Source organism: Schistocerca piceifrons, chromosome 1 (assembly GCF_021461385.2).
Source record: "Schistocerca piceifrons isolate TAMUIC-IGC-003096 chromosome 1, iqSchPice1.1, whole genome shotgun sequence".
Classification (NCBI taxonomy): domain Eukaryota; kingdom Metazoa; phylum Arthropoda; class Insecta; order Orthoptera; family Acrididae; genus Schistocerca; species Schistocerca piceifrons.
Window position 1 is genome coordinate 198,229,610 of NC_060138.1, and position 21,825 is coordinate 198,251,434.

Below are 21,825 nucleotides of genomic sequence, written 5' to 3' on the forward strand. Positions count from 1 at the left end.
GCCCTCGAATTTTGATATAAGATGCATTCAGTTAAAATGTGATGTGCACATACCTGGTATTGATGCGCTTTACAGCTGACGTTGCTGAACTCCCAGTGTTATAGTGTAAGGTAATACAGTTCTTAACCCGAAGACTGGTATGAACACTTTAGTGCTTATTTAACTAGGCATGGGCCAATTGGATATAATATGACCTCGCCAACCCCAAAATGACTTACGTTGCCAAATACAGGGTGTTACAAAAAGGTACGGACAAACTTTCAGGAAACATTCCTCACACACAAATAAAGAAAAGATGTTATGTGGACATGTGTCCGGAAACGCTTAATTTCCATGTTAGAGCTCATTTTAGTTTCGTCAGTATGTTCTTCCACCTACGCTCAATGGAGCACGTTATCATGATTTCATACGGGATACTCTACCTGTGCTGCTAGAACATGTGCCTTTACAAGTACGACACAACATGTGGTTCATGCACGATAGAGCTCCTGCACATTTCAGTCGAAGTGTTCGTACGCTTCTCAACAACAGATTCGGTGACCGATGGATTGATAGAGGCGGACCAATTCCATGGCCTCCACGCTCTCCTGACCTCAACCCTCTTGACTTTCATTTATGGGGGCATTTGAAAGCTCTTGTCTACGCAACCCCGGTACCAAATGTAGAGACTCTTCGTGCTCGTATTGTGGACGGCTGGGATACAATACGCCATTCTCTAGGGCTGCATAAGCGCATCAGGGATTCCATTCGACGGAGGGTGGATGCATGTATCCTCGCTAACGGAGGACATTTTGAACATTTCCTGTAACAAAGTGTTTGAAGTCACGCTGGTACGTTCAGTACATTCCATGTTTAATGTGATTTGAAGAGAAGTAATAGAATGAGCTCTAATATGGAAAGTAAGCGTTTCCAGACACATGTCCACATAACATATTTTCTTTCTTTGTGTGTGAGGAATGTTTCCTGAATTTTGGCCGTACCCTTTTGTAACACCCTGTATAATGTATCCCACAGTTTGAAAGTGTATAGTCCTGTTGAAAAATTAAGCAAAATTTTCAATTGAAGCTTTGGAATGGGTTTCATCCTGATTTCAAACCATCCAACTGAGAAATTCATCCGATTTGGAAGGTTTAGTGACAACGATGGTGCTTTCGCAAGCATAGCGGGAATTTCACTGAAACGATTCTGAAGGAAACCAATTAATAAATCGTAGCCAGGACTACTGTTGCATTAATTAATAGATGTTTAATGGGCCTCATCTTGTAGACGAAAATTTTGTAAGACAGATGCATTTTCCTCCTGTACGATCTGAACCTGAACATCTAGGGCAACATTTAAAACCCGTAAGTAACGATAAGATTTGTACTGGAAGACTGATGTAATGATGTCGTTGTTCCGACCTGCATATACGGCAAACCACATGACGTCACTTATCTAACAACTGTAAATAGATAGAAGAAGAGTGTGTGGCGCAGTAAGGCGTGGAAAATCAAGGCACGTCCATTTCTTATGAAGCATATTCGTTTAATGGAAAAAAGGTCCTACGGGGAAACCCAGTACTGATGCAAACAAATAAAGCCTCGTGTCTGTATTGCGAAACAAAGGACTCCATTTAATGCAATGAAAAGACAAACACAGATTTTGGTAGAAAGATATTCTAATATTCATTGGGTTGGCAATCTCATATTGGCAATTACATTTCGTCTCAGGTTCTGCACAAACTCATTGATTGTTTAGCCACATAACAGGACCAAACATACTGCAACGAAAGCGCTTTCCCTACTATTAGTTGACAGAAAGAAAGAGAGAGAGAGAGAGAGGGGGGGGGGGGGAAGGGGGGGCATTGGCACTAAAGGATGTGTTGAACTGGATATCTCTGTCTACCTGGCCATGTGGTTTCGCAGAAGTCACAAAGAAATACTGACTTTCATTACCCTTTAAACATGTACGCAATGTGAGAATTTACTCTGCATAAACAACAATCGAACAATAAGATCTGCTAGAAACTGAAGGAACACGCATGAAATACACAGATTGAGCCAGGAGCATGCAGCGATCTCACCCATGTACATGAAGAAGCATGTTGAAAACACAGATCTATGTCTTCGTCGCACAGTACGGTAACTAGCACCAGATAGGCTTCGAATTGGGACCACGTTGACTGAAATTAAAATTTTCGCGGCGAGCGCCTTGATTGATTCCGACATGCCAGAATCCTTACGCTCATGAGACGACCGCGCAAGGCGGCTCAGAGATAGCCGTGGCAGTCAGCCAGACATACCATCTTTCGATATTTTCGAAAACTAACTGAGTGCCGAGGGGCGCACTTGCTGACTTACGAAACAGGTCCCTGCGGAAAGAGGCGACGTGTTTCAAATTTAACGTGTACTGCGAGGCAAGGGGCATCTCAGCAATTGTAACATTAACATATACAGGGTGAGTCACCTAACGTTACCGCTGGATATACTTCGTAAACCACATCAAATACTGACGAACCGATTCCACAGACCGAACGTGAGGAGAGGGGCTAGTGTAATTGTTTAATACAAACCATACAAAAATGCACGGAAGTATGTTTTTTAGCACAAACCTACGTTTTTTTAAATGGAACCCCGTTAGTTTTGTTAGCACATCTGAACTTATAAACAAATACGTAATCAGTGCCGTTTGTTGCATTATAAAATGTTAATTACATCCGGAGATATTGTAACCTAAAGTTGATGCTTGAAACCTCCGACGTTCAGTTGCGTGTTGTAACAAACAAGGGCCACGGTCGGCGAGCAGCATCTGCAGGGACATGTCCCACTGGAAACGCGTCGACGTATGTGGTATCAGCATGATGGTGCACCTGCACATTCCGCAATTAACACTAGGCTGACCCTTGACAGGATGTTCGACGGGCGTTTCATAGGACGTGGAGGACGCATAAATTGGCCAGCCCGTTCTCCTTATCTTACACCTCTGGACTTCTTTCTGTGGGGTACGGTAAAGGAGAATGTGTACCGTGATGTGCCTACAACCCCAGAGGATATGAAACAACATATTGTGGCAGCCTGCGGCGACATTACACCAGATGTACTGCGGCGTGTACGACATTCATTACGCCAGAGATTGCTATTGTGTGCAGCAAATGATGGCCACCACATTGAACATCTATTGGCCTGACATGTCGGGACACACTCTATTCCACTCCGTAATTGAAAACGGAAACCACGTGTGTACGTGTACCTCACCCCTCATGGTAATCTACATGTGCGTCAGTGAAAAAGACCAATAAAAAGGTGTTAGCATGTGGACGTAATGTGCTGTTCCAGTCTCTTCCGTCAACTTTAGGTTACAATATCTGCGGATGTAATTAACATTTTACAATGCAACAAACGGCACTGATTACGTATTTGTTTATATGTTCAGATGTGCTAACAAAACTAACGGAGTTCCATTTAAAAAAACGTAGGTTTGTGTTAAAAAACATACTTCCGTGCATTTTTTATGGTTTGTATTAACCAATTACACTAGCCCCTCTCCTCACGTTCGGTCTGTGGAATCGATTCGTCAGTATTTGATGTGGTTTACGAAATATATCCAGCGGTAATGTTAGGTGACTCACCCTGTATAGCCAGCGGTGAAAGAAGTGGTAAGGTAAAGTCTGTTGCACAAGTCCATGACCAGGCTCTTGGCATGACTGCAGACAGAGATCAGCCATTTTTCGCGATGGCACAAGGAGGGTGGAGGGCCCATCGTCCCAGCCACGTTTTGCCCCCGGAGAACACACCTGTACTCATTTCATAACAAGCTGAGTGGGTCTGGGGCCGTCCTGGAGGGAATGGAACAAGGAAAAGATCGTCACTCCATCGATGATCGAACCCATGACCTCCATGCCGCAATCTAGCGAGCTACTAGACCACCACAGCCACCTAAAAGAAGTGGTAAGTGATAATAACTATTGTAACATGCGTGGCCACTTGCTGGCGTATTGTCTCTCGGCCTCTGTCTCCGATCTTGGGCCAACTCTTTTTAATGAATTTCCTGACCTTTTACCAGCACAAGTGCCTAGCTAAACGATAGGAAATTCGTCAAACAATCGTCGGCCTAAGATCTCGAGACAGAAGCTAACTGGTAAGTGACACATGGAAAAAGTTCTAGGACTAACCGGGGATTGAATCCTAGACATTTTATTTTAGTGTGGGGTGCAATAAAGGAGTTTCTAGGCAGCCCGGGTACAAGAACATCACGAGCAATAGGGGATGGTGGCTTACCTGTCATCATACTCGTCGACGACGGAGCGGAATTCTTGTATGATGACGTAGGTCTCCGGCTGATGTTTGTACGGCTGGTCAGGGTCGCCCGGGATCTCGTCTGGGAAGCCGGCCTTCTCCACCATGTGCGGCACCGCGTCCATGCGGTAGCCGTCGACGCCCTTGTCCAGCCAGAACCTCAGCACGTCCTGAAAACGACCAGTATTCAGTCAGTCAGGGCAGACGTTTGGCTGGTCACTCACGGATCGGTTCTAAGTCCTACACTACAAACAGAACTTTTCGTATTGGACAAAAACGGTACACATGTGTGTGTGTGGTCTTCAGTCCAGAGACTGGTTTGATGCAGCTCTCCATGCTACTCTATCCTGTGCAAGCTTCTTCATCTCCCAGTACCTACTGCAGCCTACATCCTTCTGGATCTGTTTAGTGTATTCGTCTTTCGGTCTGCCTCTACGATTTTTACCTTCCACGCTGACCTCCAATACTAAATTGGTGATCCCTTGATGCCTCAGAATATGCCCTACCAACCGATCCCTTCTTCTAGTCAAGCTGTGCCACAAATTTCTCTTCTCTCCAATTCTATTCAATACCTCCTCATTAGTTATGTGATCTACCCATCTAATCTTCAGCATTCTTCTGTAGCACCACATTTCGAAAGCTTCTATTCTCTTCTTGTCTATACTACTTATCGTCCACGTTTCACTTCCATACATGGCTACAGTCCATACAAATACTTTCAGAAACGACTCCCTGACAAATCTATACTCGGTGTTAACAAATTTCTCTTCTTCAGAAACGCATTCCTTGCCATTGCTAGTCTACATTTTATATCCTCTCTCATTCGACCATCATCAGTTACTTTGCTCCCCAAATAGCAAAACTCATTTACTACTTTAAGCGTCGCATTTCCTAATCTAATTCCCGCATCATCACCCGATTTAATTCGACTACATTCCATTATCCTCGTTTTGCTTTTGTTGATATTCATTTTATATCCTCCTTTCAAGATACTGTCCATCCCGTTCAGCTGCTCTTCCAGGCCCTTTGCTGTCTCTGACAGAATTACAATGTCATCGGCGAACCTCAAAGTTTTTATTTCTTCTCCATGGATTTAATTCCTACTCCGAATTTTTCTTTTGTTTCCTTTACTGCTTGCTCAGTATACAGATTGAATAACATCAGGGACAGGCTATAAATCTGTCTCATTCCCTTCCCAACCTCCCTTTCATGCCCCTCGACTCTTATAACTGCCATCTGGTTTCTGTACAAATTGTAAATAGTCTTTCGCTCCCTGTATTTTACCCCTGCCACCTTCAGAATTTGAAAGAGAGTATTCCAGTCAATGTTGTCAAAAGCTTTCTCTAAGTCTACAAATGCTAGAAACGTAGGTTTGCCCTTCCTTAATCTATTTTCTAAGATAAGCCGTAGGGTCAGTATTGCCTCACGTGTTCCAACATTTTTATGGAATCCAAACTGATCTTCCACGAGGTCGGCTTCTACCAGTTTTTCCATTCGTCTGTATAGAATTCGTGTTAGTATTTTACAGCCGTGGCTCATTAAACTGATAGTTCGGTAATTTTCACATCTGTCAACACCTGCTTTCTTCGGGATTGGAATTATTATATTCTTCTTGAAGTCTGACGGTATTTCGCCCGTCTAATACATCTTGCTCACTAGATGGTAGAATTTTCTCAGGACTGGCTCTCCCAAGGCTGTCAGTAGTTCTAATGGAATGTTGTCTACTCCCGGGGCCTTGTTTCGACTAAGGTCTTCCAGTGCTCTGTCAAACTCTTCACGCAGTATCATGTCTCCTATTTCATCTTCATCTACATTCTCTTCCATTTCTATAATATTGTCCTCCAGAACATCGCCCTTGCATACAGCCTCTATATACTCCTTCCACCTTTCTGCTTTCCCTTCTTTGCTTAGAACTGGGTTTCCATCTGAACTCTTGATATTCATACGGTACACATAAACTTTGCAAATCAAAGAAGTCGGCACATAAAACCTCGGTTTCTGAGATGCTCTTCTCTCATCATACAGCTGTTCCAGACTTCTAGTTTTACCCGCTACTTCTCAAATACTATCTGGAATTATTGGGGCACTCAGACTTAATTTGTGCCTGTGCACAGTATGATAACTACAATGTGCAAAGTGGTTCAACTGAATAGGAAAAATAATAGCAATAAGTGAAAAGATCAAAAGGTGAAAGGGAAAAGAATACAGTGTTTGATACGGCTTGCTTTCTTGGCAAATTTCAGCGAGGAAATCTTTTCTCTTGTATCAGCCGAGTAATAGTTTCGTCTCGAAACTACCTACCATTTTACAAGTTAATTACTAGCCATCTTCAGGTGAAACGCTCAACGCTGTACGCGATGCTGATAATGATGACAATGCTGATGATAATAGTATGAAATTTGTCTAAACTTTGCTCCAAGACGAACCTGACACTCGACTGGCAAGCAGAGAATTCTTCATCAGTGATTCTTTTCACACAGATTTACTTGTTATTATTGTCTGGCTTCTTTCTTCTTTTAATAATCGGTGGCAAGTGGCAGACGCAAAAGTCTTTAAATTGTAGAAATAAAAGTGGGAACGCATGCACTAAAAAGACTGTTGCTGTCTTAAAACTCTCTAGAATCTATTATACAGAATGTTTGGAAATTCTCGTTATAAATTTCTAGGACTTGTAGAGGGGAATGAGTGGAGAATATTTTGAATAGGAATTTAAATTCAGATATGTAACGCCTTCACGTCTGCTGAGGGAAGGAGAAAAGTCTCAGCATTGCTTGTCCTGGTATGCAGTAGGGCAGACAGGGTGATGTGTACTACGTCATACGGCCGCCTGAGGTCACTTAACGTCTCCTGTGGATGCAGACGAAGATCTGCTGGCACGAGTTCTGGCAGTTACACTAGAAACCGGCACCAGGTAGCTCAGAGAGTGTGTATCAGAACGTACTTCGTAGTTACAGTGTCTGTAAGAAAAATGGTAGCCGCCAACCGTTGTTTTAATGCATCAGTACTGCTCTGTGCGGACAGTATGCTGAGTTCCTTTTTGTTTTGGAATAATGTAACCATGTAAGCACGTAGTGTTTAAGTATTGATACAAACATGTGTGCGTAAGTGATAAATGTATGTCTCGTTACGTTTCCTTTCGAACTGTTACCTAATAATTTTCTGTATTACGTCTCATTCGATTCCTCAAACAGAAGTGGAGGAGTAAAACATCTGATTGGAACCGTCGCAGAACGAAAACAGTACGTTCCCAAACATCGGTTCCAATTCAAAATATTACGTACTCACTCCCCTCTACAAGCCCCAGAAGTTTATAACTGGAATTTCCAAACACCCTGTATACATGTTTTGGTTCCTTATTTATCGTTATGTACATGATACTTCATAATACGATTCATACTAGTCACTACCAATCAGCCGCCATTACAATAACTTGTTACTGGACTCAAATTATGTTTTTTGTGTGCACCATAGTATTTACGATGAGTCCGTGAAAATTTTTAATCCACTGAAATATAAACCCGTATGAATTTACATAGTTCTAAAATATTTACCAAATTTTTTAACAGTGAGGCGCACAGTTTTACATGATTGTAGTTCTAGTACCTCATTCGTCTCCGCTTTGAAGAACATGCAGGTTTCTCATATTGCAGAAGCGTAAATATTTGGGGACAAGAGTCCGCAAAGAAAGAAAGAGACGGTGTGGGTACCTCCATTTCGGCGAGGACCTCAGGGTTCCTGTAGTTGAGGTCGGGCTGCTTGATGTGGAACTGGTGCAGGTAGTACTGCTGGCGGGCGTCGTTCCACTCCCACGCCGTCTGCTGGTCGAACTGGTTGGGCTGCAAATCGCAGAGAACAGTTGAGTCAGTTGTGTTCAGTACATTACCTCGCGTACAACTTTCAGTACCCCCCTCAACTGTACATATCACAGAGATTTAACATTGGTCATCGTCGTGTCTACAGGCAGCCATTCCACGAAATTTCCTGAAAATGTGGCTTGTAAGAAATGTTCATCCTCATGTAAGGCTGTCATATAGACATTGAAGACGAAGCCACAAGCCTCGAAATGGAATGTGCGTATGAGGAAAGATACACAGTGGAATTTCGAATCGCTGTCATAGATCAAGTACTCGAATGAGTAACTAAAAGTTGACTACTTAGTTAATCAGTTAACGTTCACAAGCTTCCGTGGGACGTGACGCAGGAGGCAACGGAGCTTACTTTACACGATCACATAATCTAGCTGGACAACGCTCTCCAATATGAAGAGCCCCCTGCAAACTGTTCGGTTTTCATATTTTTGGAAGAGATTGCATGGGCCACAACGATAAAAAAATTTACTCAGTTCCAGCTTGCTGAATGGTAGCCGGCAGCGAGTGTAAAAAAGATGCCCAGTAAGTATGAGCACCAATGATACAATAGCAAAGGTGAAGTGCTCATAGCTCTTAAGGTATGCATTTTAGAGCCGATGTGTACTAAACTTTTTCCTTGTTTTGGCCGATACTGCAAGCCTTCACTCGCTTTAATCGTAAATATATCCCTGAGTGAAGCTACTCATGTTCCACTACAATAAAAGAAAAACAGTGAATAGTTGAGGGAGTCTGAATGAGAAGAGTGGCGTATTTAAGTTTACTAAATACTGACAAGTTCTACCTTTAGTAACTACAACTGGCTGCTGAAGCTTACATAGAAATGACAAACACAAATTAGATACGGAATGGTGTTTGATAGCCAAAGGATACATTGGGCGGAAATTGTGGAAAATTTTCCCATGGCTTAATTCCTTTCACAACGCTATCTCAACAGGTTTACATGAACTCACTGTGAGGCCCAAGTCTATACCAGAAACTGTGGTTCACCTGAGAATAGGGGGCTGTGAATATCATTTAACAACTCTTCGTCGGTGAAGCAGTATTTTACCCTTTCACCTTGATTCAGGAGGGAAAAAAAAACGGCGCAGTGTGGCCGAGGAGTGGTCGCTGCGGAAGCTGTAATGTTCTGAAGCGCCCACGAAAATATGCGAACTACGGGGTCTGGCGTTCTGATTATCAGAACGCGGGAAAACTTCCCTGTCAGAGATCTGAAATCCCTGTAGATTTCAGTGTGAGGTGCACTCGTTCGCTGGTGTGGCCAAACCAATTTGACTCAAAGACATGATGGTGCATGCTGGAATTGTCAGACTTCAGACGGCCGACTCAGGACGAATAAGTTCACTCTCGTGACACACGACATGTCCAAGATGATGTGCAGTTCTAGTGTCAGTACAGGTGAAACTGCCACAGGCTGTTAGTTCACCACAAGACACAGACCACAAGTCTCACCCACTAGGGAAAGATTGGAAGTTCTCCAACAGGGGAGGATCAGAAGAAGAGACGCAAAGAATCACAACCACTTTCGACCAAGCCTCGGTATAGGAGCAGAATTAGCAAAACGAAACCGGTCCACATTGCACAAACCAATCGAACTATGCCCTATTCATTGAATCTCTCCTCTTGACTGTTCTGTTAGCCTGGTAGCCAATCCAGGCACAACACAGGTGTTCCCATGCTGTGGGAGCAAGCCTCTACTTTGCATATCCTGAGGGGAGCCAATCAGCGACCCCAAATCTCTCTTGTATGGAAAAAGAAGATTTTAGACCAGGGAGGCGTCGACCTCACGATGGGCACTGCCATATTTTAGCAGAAAACATCTGCCTGGACGGGACCACAGTCCCTCATTTATGGAATGATTTAATTTTTCTTGGCTGACCATTACCAGTTTCTGAAAGACAGTTGTGCCCATGAGATTTATGTTTTTGCCGCTCACTAAAATACTCTGGCGACTTCCTGGCGTCGAGGGTGGGAGGTTACGGTCCTACCTCCGCTAGACACATACGCCAGCCGCTCTGTCCATGTTGTCCCAGCTAACGTGAGAACGCACAGAGTTTTATTACCTTCCCACCGTTTGCACAAAAACTCAGGTTACAGCAGTCTATCTTAAATGTCTTTCTCCATCCACTTTCAATCATCTGGCTGTCTTCGATAATGGACTGCCGCCAGGCCCAGACAAAATGTTTTGCGAAATGGCGCCCTTTGTCCGACCCTAAGTGGAAGGCGGAGAGAGCTGTGGCCAGAAGTCCCTCCTCAGGTAAGAACAACTGAACACTGTTTCCCAGAATCACATGTACAGCCAGGTCATTGCGTTCAGTGTTTATGGCCCCCAATTCATCTCTCTCAATGTTCTTGATCGTCTCTGCTTCATCCCGCCCCCCTCCCCCCTATACATGCAGTTACAAGAGCATTCTGCACACTATTTCCCCACGTAGAAAGTTTCGTTAACCATGCATAGCAAATGTATAACCGGGGAACACTGAGATCATACCGTAAAATATGAATGTTCTCCTGACTGACAACGTTGATAAAGTGAGAGAGTGGTATGCTATCTCCACGTACCACATGTGAAAGTTCCCTATCCTGCAGCCTTACGAACAACAGCACCGATAGATGTATTCCACTGTCAGATGTACCAGAAAGATTTTCGCCTATTACTTTCGACTCACTCGTTTCCAGAAGAGGGACCGTTACATTTACCCTTCTCCATCATCCCTGAGAAAGGTAACGTCATCTCCCGAATCATCCTTTATAACTGGATGAAATCTAACTAACACGCAGTTATGGCACACTGCTACGAGACAATGTGTTATAAATTACCAACTATTTCTTTTATACCCGCTTTCAACCCGCTGATATCGTCCAGTCATGCTCGTCCGATCTCAGCAAATTCTATCCCATTGCTGGTACATCGAAACATTTCATCTTCAATATTTTTCAAGCATGGAGAGGTGGTACAGTGTAATTCCTTGTCATAAGACTGTACGCTAATGTGGCATGCACCGAGAACATGTGACGTTCCCGATGACATTTATTTCACCAGTCGATGGTGTCAAGCTCGCCAGACTTATATGCTTCCATAAAATTCCTTAATCTCCGTAGCTAAATAATCTTAGAATTCTCTTGCATAAACACTCATCATAATCATTCTCCAAAGCTAAAATAGACGTCATACAGCGCTTCAAGCCACTACAGTCGAGCGTCATACTTGTTACGTCCTCAAATGGGACAACCTTTGTCTTCGTACCAATCACAAAGATACCACCTTACAATCGGATTTTTGTAATTTTTTTATATTTATGGTACGTGAAGTTCAGAAATTAAATATCAATCAACCAAAGCATTTTCACGCAACTCTCAAAAATGCTCAAGTTAGTTGACTTTGAAGCTTTTCTAGTACCTTTAATAAGGTAATAACCTAACGACAGGCAGCGTTCCATTGTGGTAGAATGCTCGCCAGCCACGACAAACGGCTTGATACAATTCCTGGCTGATCCAAAATTTTTCGCCATTCACTGACAGAAAAAAATTGTAACACCAAAAATGAGTTGTACGACATATAAGAATGTTGGTAGCAGTGTTTCTACATCTGAAAGATAATGATTATTCAAATTTCGTTCCAGTCGCATAAGACTGGCGCTAGTAGTGCCACTATGTTCGCTTTAAATACACGCTGTAACATTGGTGACCTTTAGTTACCTTTGAGACTGGACCGTGAGCTGATGTTAGTAAAGAATGCGTTTTAGGCGACAAAGACCTCACTGAGTTGGAACTAGGTCGTGTTATTGGGCTGCGAGATGCTGGATGTTCCTTCTGCGATATTGTAGAAAGACTTTGCATGAATGTAGCCAATGTACATGATTGCAGGCAACGGTGCTCACGAGACTGTGTGGTCGTTAGAAGACGGGCTCCAGACCGCCACGTGGCGCTGCCGAGAGAGACGTGTTCGACGTATGGCTCTGGAGCATCGTACTGCATCACCAGCAGCAATATGAGGAGCAGTTGGCACCACAGCGACACAAAGATCTGTTACAAATCTGTTACTTCAAGGACAGGTCCGAGCCAGAAACCCTGTAAGCGTGCATTCCAGTGGTGTCAAGCTAGAGCTCGTTACAGGGCAAGGTGGAGGTCTGTTTGTTTTCTGATGAAAGCTGGTTCTGCCTCGGCGCCGGTCATGGCCTATGTTGGTTGGAAGGAGGCCAGGTGAGGGCTTGCAGCCACCCTGTCGTATGCTAGAGACAGTTGACCTACACCTGGAGCTATGGTCTGGGGTGCGATTTTGTGTGCGATATACAGGGTGTTACAAAAAGGTACGGCCAAATTTTCAGAAAACATTCCTCACACACAAAGAAAGAAAAGATGTTATGTGGACATGTGTCCCGAAACGCTTACTTTCCATGTTAGAGCTCATTTTATTACTTCTCTTCAAATCACATTAATCATGGAATGGAAACACACAGCAACAGAACGTACCAGCGTGACTTCAAACACTTTGTTACAGGAAATGTTCAAAATGTCCTCCGTTAGCGAGGATACATGCATCCACCCTCCGTCGCATGGAATCCCTGATGCGCTGATGCAGCCCTGGAGAATGGCGTATTGTATCATAGCCGTCCACAATACGAGCACGAAGAGTCTCTACATTTGGTACCGGGGTTGCGTAGACAAGAGCTTTCAAATGCCCCCATAAATGAAAGTCAAGAGGGTTGAGGTCAGGAGAGCGTGGAGGCCATGGAATTGGTCCGCCTCTACCAATCCATCGGTCACCGAATCTGTTGTTGAAAAGCATACTAACACATCGACTGAAATGTACAGGAGCTCCATCGTGCATGAACCACATGTTGTGTCGTACTTGTAAAGGCACATGCTCTAGCAGCACAGGTAGAGTATCCCGTATGAAATCATGATAACGTGCTCCATTGAGCGTAGGTGGAAGAACATGGGGCCCAATCAAGACATCACCAACAATGCCTGCCCAAACGTTCACAGAAAATCTGTGTTGACGACGTGATTGCACAGTTACGTGCGGATTCTCGTCAGCCCACACATGTTGATTGTGAAAATTTACAATTTGATCACGCTGGAATGAAGCCTCATCCGTAACGAGAACATTTGCACTGAAACGAGGATTGACACATTGTTGGATGAACCATTCGCAGAAGTGTACCCGTAGAGGCCAATAAGCTGCTGATAGTGCCTGCACACGCTGTACATGGTACGGAAACAACTGTTTCTCCCGTAGCACTCTCCATACAGTCACGTGGTCAACGTTACCTTGTACAGCAGCAACTTCTCTGACTCTGACATTAGGGTTATTGTCAACTGCACGAAGAATTGCCTCGTCCATTGCAGGTGTCCTCGTCGTTCTAGGTCTTCCTCAGCCGCGAGTCATAGGCTGGAATGTTCCGTGCTCCCTAAGACGCCGATCAATTGCTTCGAACGTCTTCCTGTCGGGACACCTTCGTTCTGGAAATCTGTCTCGGTACAAACGTACAGCGCCACGGCTATTGCCCCGTGCTAATCCATACATCAAATGGGCATCTGCCAACTTCGCATTTGTAAACATTGCACTGACTGCAAAACCACGTTCGTGATGAACACTAACGTGTTGATGCTACGTACTGATGTGTTTGATGCTAGTACTGTAGAGCAATGAGTCGTACGTCAACACAAGCACCGAAGTACATTACCTTCCTTCAATTGGGCCAACTGGCGGTGAATCGAGGAAGTACAGTACATATTGACGAAACTAAAATGAGCTCTAACACGAAAATTAAGCGTTTCCGGATACATGTCCACATAATATCTTTTCTTTAATTGTGTGTGAGGAATGTTTCCTGAAACTTTGGCCGTACCTTTTCGTAACACCCTGTATAATTACAAATAACAAGATGTCCGTTTTTCATAAAAATGGTGAATGGACTTAACTAGCATATATTGAACGAATTTTCTATTTAAATGACGTGGTATTCGAACCCAACGAAAAAAAAAATGAAAATAATAACTATCGAAACGAGACTCGCACCAGTGATTAAGCAATTATCCCGAGTACTATCAATTTTTTCCAACTTCAAATGTTCTACGCTTCACTCTCGTGACTGGCAGACGCACACTGACTGCAAATTTGTATGTCAGTCTGGTGCTTCGACCTGTTGTGCTGCCATTCATGAACAGCATGCCAACGAGCTTTTCCAACAGGATAACGCTCACCCACATACCGCTGTTGTAATCCAACATCCTCTACAGGGTGTCGACATGTTGCCTTGGCCTCCTCGATCACCAAATCTGTCTCCAGTTGAGCACATATGGGACATTATCGGACGACAACTCCAGCGTCATCCACAAACAGCATTAACCGTCCCTGTATTAAATGGCCAAGAGCAACAGGCATGGAACGCCATTCCACATCACGTAAACTGAAACCCACCACATACACAACACAACGCACGCACGCACGTTTGAATGCTTGCATTCAACATACTGGCAGTAATAACGGTTATCAATGTACCAGAATTCACATTTGCAATGGCTTATCTCGCTCTCACGTTACCCTGTGAAGTTACAATGTAAATCAGTTAAATATGTTACAGAGACAAACGTATGCCCCAAAAATTCATTTCCCTACATTAATTACTTCTTGGTGTTCCTATTTTTTTTCTCTCAGTGTAGGTGCATGCTTAGCAAGGCATTCCGCGAAGTGTAAAACACACAAAGAAGAAATGCATTGCATTTGTAATGCTTTTTTCAATTTGACTATCAATCTTTTATAAAAATTCGGTAATTAATAATTTCGATTTGCAATGAAAAATTGATTTTTGTGCGCGACGTGTAATTACAAATAATAAGACGTCCGTTTTTCATAAAAATGAATATTAGACTTGTGTTAACTAGTACATATTGGATGAATTTTGTATTTAAATAACGTGGTACTTGAAATCAACGAAAAGAAAAAAATGAAAATAATAACTACCGAAACGACACTCGAATCAGTGATTAAGCAATTATCGGTCTCGAGTGCTATCAATTTTTTCCATTCTACGCTTCACGAAAGCGCTCGTAGAATATGCACCTTTGTTGAAAAAATTTGTATTAGCCAGGAATCGAATCCAGGCCCTGCACATGGCAGGAAAGTATTCTACCATGGACTTAAGATTGGAAAAATCGGCCTGATTTTCGGGTATTAAAGATGCCGGGAATACTTCAAATTCGATTTGCTTGAAACATTTTGAGTGTTGCATGGAGCTGCTTTGGTTGACTGGTATTTGAGTTCTTAACTTCACGTACGATAAATACCAAAAAAAAAAATACAAAAACCGTATTGATGTCTTCTTGTCATTTTGCAATATGAATTTTACATGCGTAGCTTATGTGAAAATCAGTTAAATATCTAATTTACACAGCGTTGTAACTACGTAGTAAAATGTCCAAAGGATACCAAAACATTACCATTTACTTCTGGAGTAGAAAGACGCACGACGTAACTTACCCAGTTGTTGGGCACTGATCCGTCTTCCTTGGCGTCTACCCACACGTAGTAGTCCTTGTACTTCTCGTAGTTCTCGTGTGTTGGATCACTAGAAGCTATGAACCACTCGTGCTCGTCGCTGGAGTGGTTGGGAACGAAGTCCAGGACCACCTTGATACCTGCACAGTGAGAAACAACCAAGATTTGAAGTTTGCGCTATGGAAAATACTGATTTGTTTTTGACCCACTTTGGTCCTCTCAATATTTCAGTCAACTTTTGTAATGGAATAATTTTTCAGTAATTTCAATAACGGCGCCGCCTGAAAAGAGAGAGGTGAATATTAATGGCTTATTAAAACCAGTAAAAACATTACCAAAATCGATGCTACGAAACACCACGTCTGTGGTGTTATTGGGTGAAAGTTCTTTTCATGCGAAAAGTGATTTCTGGGCATGAGAGAAGGGAAGGTGATGCAAGACAGTTCGCACATAGCCGGAACGATTGTTTTATTAATTGTTAAGTGGTCCATAGAAGTAGTTGATGGACATTGTACGAAACTTGTTAAAAAATAACGGAAATTTTGTCCAGTGCGGCAATGAAGAGTGCTCATGACGTACCGTTGGCAGCACTGTTCAAAGCTTGTCCACAATAAGAAGACCACTCACATGTTTGTAGCGTGGTCCGAAATGAAGCGTGTCTCGCCCAGGATACAGAAAGCGGTAGAAGAAGTGTGCAGTGTTATGTATCACTGACTGTCTCTTGCAGTGCTAGCATAATTACTTGTGTTTTTATTTACAAAGCCAGGAGTGACAAAGTGCCTTTCCATTGCAGAGTTCTGGTGAAGTAGAAAAACCTGTGTTGAACTGGGGACGACCTTTTCAGACATTTTAAAATCTGCTAAAGAATCAATCTAAACGTGATTTAGTGCTGTGAGAAGTAGACAAGCAGTTTCTACTGCAGTTCTAAAGGACCAACAAATATCAAGTGAATGCTCAACATCATCATCTAATATGTGCCAATTTTCTCCCCTGCCGGCAGTGTCAGCGTAAAGAGTCTTCTTATCGTGGAAAAACTATGTATCGTGACCTTGTTATTCACACAGCAAGGGGAGTTTCTTGTTTAAGGAAAAAATACAAAAAAAATGGCTCTGAGCACTATGAGACTTAACATCTTAGGTCATCAGTCCCCTAGAACTTAGAACTACTTAAACCTAACCAACCTAAGGACATCACACACATCCGTGCCCGAGGCAGGATTTGAACCTGCGACCGTATCAGTCCCGCGGTTCCGGACTGCAGCGCCAGAACCGCACGGCCACCGCGGCCGGCGGAAAAAATACAGTATAGAAAGTACGCCGGACTCAAATTAACGTTACCTACAATCCTAAAACGGTTGACACAGCTTACTACAGGAAACATAAACAAAGTAGAATGTTCAGCAGCTGTAATGACACTTTCACCTTTTTCAAAGCTAGTCCACTCGAAGGGTTATTAGTACGAGAAGAAATTAATCGCTTACAAAGAAATCCACTCGTTATTTATTTAAAATGGCGGCAGTCAACAGTCTGAATACAAATGTAGTTATTCTGCATACATGCAGAATACAATTGTAAAACATGAGTGGTTTCTCCATTGCCACAATGTTTACATAGCCTCTGCTACTTTTTTAACGATACAGTGCCTAAGAAGGACAGCTGAAGCACTTCTGCGACTCACTCAGTTTCTATTAAGGCACATGGCTTCGTCTCCGTTAGTTAGCAGTTTAGCCAATTCTAGAGGTACGCATATTTCAGAAGATTAATCTAGAACAGGAATGCTACAGGCTCCAGTAACTGTTTGGTAGATCGTACCTCTCTCGTGGGCAGCTTCCAGAAGCGCTTCGAAGTCCGCCATGGTGCCGAACGTCGGGTCGATGTCTCGGAAGTCCGAAATGTCGTATCCATTATCAGCCATCGGAGATTTGAAAATGGGTGACAGCCATATCGCCGCTATACCCAGGCTCTTAAGGTAGTCCAGCTTCTCAATCACACCTGTAAAAAGAAAGTGCAGCAAACTTAGCGAAGCAATAGTAAGTACATTCGATTGAGTCATACGGGGAAATGAGAGGCTCTTCCTGAAGCGAAGAGCTGTTCTGGATACATGCTATACATGGGTTTGCGTCTCTCATTCATTCTCCGACCGTCTTAGTAAGAATGGCAACCGATCCAGAATACTCGAAATTTTTGTCGGCACAATTTGTCGGCAAGAGAAATGGTGGCAAAGTAAAGAACCTATTACCAGTGTGATCTATATTACTTCAGGATAAAAACTATACACTCTCACCTCAACCAGTTACTTGGAAAACCAAGATTTACCAGGCAAAGAAGAAAAGTTAACGTCGCGATTGGTGAAAATTGTCCAACGAAGTGGCTGAAGTGTCTTAAGTTGCTTTCCATTTTCCATAGACAACAATTCAGACATTTTATGCTTCGCCTAAAAATGGACTTGCTGGGGTACTATTTGAGACTCTACGCAAGAATCTCCAACTCTGCCCTCTAGTCGGCCTAGGCACGCAGTCCTACAATTCTGATGGACCTCTTCCGTGACCCTAAGGAAAATCAGACCCCACCATTCCGTTCAGTTCTCTACGACTGACCCAACTCGAAGTGCATCTACACAGAAGGTCTGAAAGTCAATGACATCGAGTTCGTTATGCTCTTGCATACATAAGGGGAACGAGAAGCATTCTCTGCGAAGTGCATGCAGCGTGTACATTGCAGAGTTAGCAGCTTTATCACGGGATCTGTGTTACATCGAAACTCTGCCAGCAAAGAACTCTCCAGTTTGTAGCTACTCCACGAGCTGCTTACAGGGAATATTTCAGTGTTAACGCAGAATCTTCTTTGTCACTACCATTCAAGACCCATTAGCTGACCTCCACAACTGCGGAACCACCAAATCGTTCATTTGGACACTGAGCCCTGTGGGTATTCCGGGAAATGTAATCGCTGACAAATGATCTAAAGAAGCAACCGGAGCAGAAAAAAATGGTCCAAAAGGCTCTGAGTACTATGGGACTTAACATCTGAGGTCATCAGTCCCCTAGAACTTAGAACAACTTAAACCTAACTAACCTAATGACATCACACACATCCATGCCCGAGACAGGATTCGAACCTGCGACCGTAGCGGTCGCGCGGTTCCAGACTGTAGAGCCTAGAACCGCTCGGCCACTCTGGCCGGCCCGCAGGAGAAAAACTGGAACTCAGAGTACCAGGCATAGTCGTCCGATTGAATCTGAGAAGTCAAATTTTGAAACCTTGGGATACGGAATGGCAGGGCACCAAGACCCTCAACAAGGAGAGAGCAATCAAGGATACCACAAAACCTCTCGGAAAGATCCCATCGTACGGGGCCGACTACGTATCGGCCGCATCAGACTTACCCAGGAGTTTCTTTTACGTCAAGCGCCTTCCCCTTCCCCACTTGCAACTGTAGTAGCTCATTTCCTCATACTGTATGGCCTACTGGCCGATCTGAGACAGTTCATCGATGTGTCTACCTCCCTACGCCACATACTAGCGGACGATGCGATAGCAGCTAACAAAGCTTTCCTGAGGAAAAGCGAATTTTATAGCAAAATTTAATGCACCTCTAGTTTCGGTCGTATAGGTAGACGTGATGCTGAGTACATCTCGCTGCTGCGTATGCCCCAACTACAAATGCATTTTTAAATTGTTATGTACATATTTCATTCAGCTGACTGTTTAAGCTAAATTACTTTCCAATTGATATAGTCTTCATTTTGTCACTTTTTAGTCCTACTGAACACGATGACCATTCTGGTGTATCCTTCAGGGCGGCCGGTGTGGCCGAGTGGTTCTAGGCGCTTCAGTCTGGAACCGCGCGACCGCTACGGTCAAAGATTCGAATCCTGCCTCGGGCATGGATGTGTGTGATGTCCTTAGGTTAGTTAGGTTTAAGTAGTTCTAAGTTCTAGGGAGCTGATGACCTCAGATGTTAAGTCGCGTAGGGCTCAGAGCCATTTGAGCCATTTGTATCCGTCAGCGGTTGATATGGGATGGAAGTGGAAGATGCTCTTACCGCCACAGGTGTCCGGCGCAGCGAGCCTCCATCTACGGCAATTCCACATCCACACCATCATCTGTTTTCCTTGACCGCTTATAATTTCTAGCTGACTGAGTTTTATCTCACTGTTCATCGTCTGATTTAACCTAGCGTCGCAAAAAATTTTCAACCGTGACTACAAGGTCAAAGAACGTTCTCTTTTTCTCGGTTCACATCATTTTATATGAATTTCCAGTGAATGGGGGCCTTATAACCAATATGATTAGTTCCTTTAAACCCGTTATCATCATCATCATCATCTATACATGAATGGTAGGCCATGCTCTTACTAGGCACACTTCCTTGAAGCGAGCCCTAACAAAAGACTTGGTCCCAGTGTTAAATAAGAGATAGTTGTTTCTTGCTGCTGCAGTCAGCTGTAAGTCAATGGGAAGAACCATATTTCTCTGTAATCTTTCATCCAGTACAGTACCACCCATGTACTTCGGATGCTGGGTTCTGCGTCACTAAAAACGTGATGTACTTGTTAATTCCGTAAGACGGAATGTTGACGAACTAGCAATTTGGTAAAGAACTAATAAATTGTTCGACTTTTGCCAGTTAGTTACCACAAATCTCTGAAGGTATCTTCAACTCCGTATGGTGAAACATTTAGTATGTTCCCACGAAATCACTGTTGAGATAGGCAATGGTTACTAAATATTTAACCTATACACACCTTGAAAATGGAAGATAACTTTTTGAAAATGTAAAGTGAGGCATACATAATTTAAGCGGTCAAATATCGAACTTATTATCACTACTAAAAGTATAATATATTTGTGATTTTGTAGAATTTATCTAATAAAAAACTTGTGATATTCTTCCCGGATTTGCAACCACCTCTTCAAGTCAAGTTGGCACTATATTTCGACAGTCCAACTGACTGTTATTGCTGAGTGCATCACACCTGAAGATGACGGGACCGTCGAAATATTATGTCGAGTTGAAGATCTGGCTGCAATTTCGATAAGAATATCACAAGTATGAAATATTTGTTTAGATATTATTATTCCTCTCCGATACATAATAAGAGCGTCTTTGGTGTGCGATGTATCCATTTTTCCCGCCTCGCAGACCTTTTGGTAAACTGGCTTCTCGGCACTTAATGACACCATCAATTTTAATTCGTTTATTTCTTTAACTCTGTTCATTTCCCACTCCTAGAAGTGGAGCGTGCTGTTCAAGATCAGTCCCATTAAAGACTCGATGTTTTATTCAGTCAATTAACGGACAAGTGGATTCCAATTGGGAATAAATGGGAGGGGTTTACCAGATCCGGCATACGCCTTATAACCAAGGGCAACCTCCCGAAAATCTTGGTCGGAACCTACGGTAGCAACAATATTAGTTTACTTCTGGGAGAACGTCCTTCGATGAGAACTTTGTCCCAGCCAAAAATTAAAATGTTGCGTATGTGTGAGGTATGTATATGTTGTGTCAGTGTGTATGTGTTACTGAACGGAGTGCCGTCTATTTGCGAAATATCTTGTCTTAGCCGCTCGGGATTAGCCGAGCGGTTTAAGGCGCTGCAGTCATGGACTGTGCGGTTGGTCCCGGCGGAGGTTCGAGTCCTCCCTCGGGCATGGATGTGGGTGTTTGTCCTTAGGATACTTTAGGTTAAATAGTGTGTAAGCTTAGTGACTGATGACCTTAGCAGTTAAGTCCCATAAGATTTCACACAAATTTGAACATATCTTGTCTTAAGGGGGGTAGGACGTCAAACGGGCCGACTTGGAACAGGAGAGGCACCACAGGACATTTTAGTTTCTACTGTCTATACTTTTACAAATAAATTCATAAAACTTTAACAGCATGACCAGGAAGGATTCAGGATTCATACTCATAGCAGTGGAAGCTCAAAAACGTAAGAAAGTAGCAAAACGTAAAAAAGTAGCAAAATACATTTTTTTGCATGTGAAATTTCATCATTATTTTTTCACTTACTATTGGCTGCATTTGTTGCAATAGGTACACTTTTCTTCCTAAGTAAGAGAGATTCTTCGACGACTTTTGCACAGCATACAAACCACAGTTACAGGTGTATGAAACTCTAGAAGTTATTTAATTTATGAAAAATGAATGAACTGTTATATTTTAAACTTCATGTTTA

The 21,825-nt window shown here is 43.1% G+C and overlaps 1 protein-coding gene across 1 annotated transcript in view; it reads right to left on the reverse strand.

Annotated features, from left to right (window-relative positions):
* LOC124789427 (maltase 2-like) overlaps positions 1-21,825 on the reverse strand; it is a 37,925-nt gene that overhangs the window by 14,469 nt on the left and 1,631 nt on the right. The window contains exons 2-5 of the mRNA XM_047256775.1: positions 17,456-17,635; positions 15,627-15,784; positions 7,982-8,110; positions 4,257-4,444 (exon numbers count right to left, since the gene is read on the reverse strand). Of these exons, the coding sequence (XP_047112731.1) occupies positions 4,257-4,444; positions 7,982-8,110; positions 15,627-15,784; positions 17,456-17,635 (655 nt within the window). The remainder of the gene's footprint in view (positions 1-4,256; positions 4,445-7,981; positions 8,111-15,626; positions 15,785-17,455; positions 17,636-21,825) is intronic.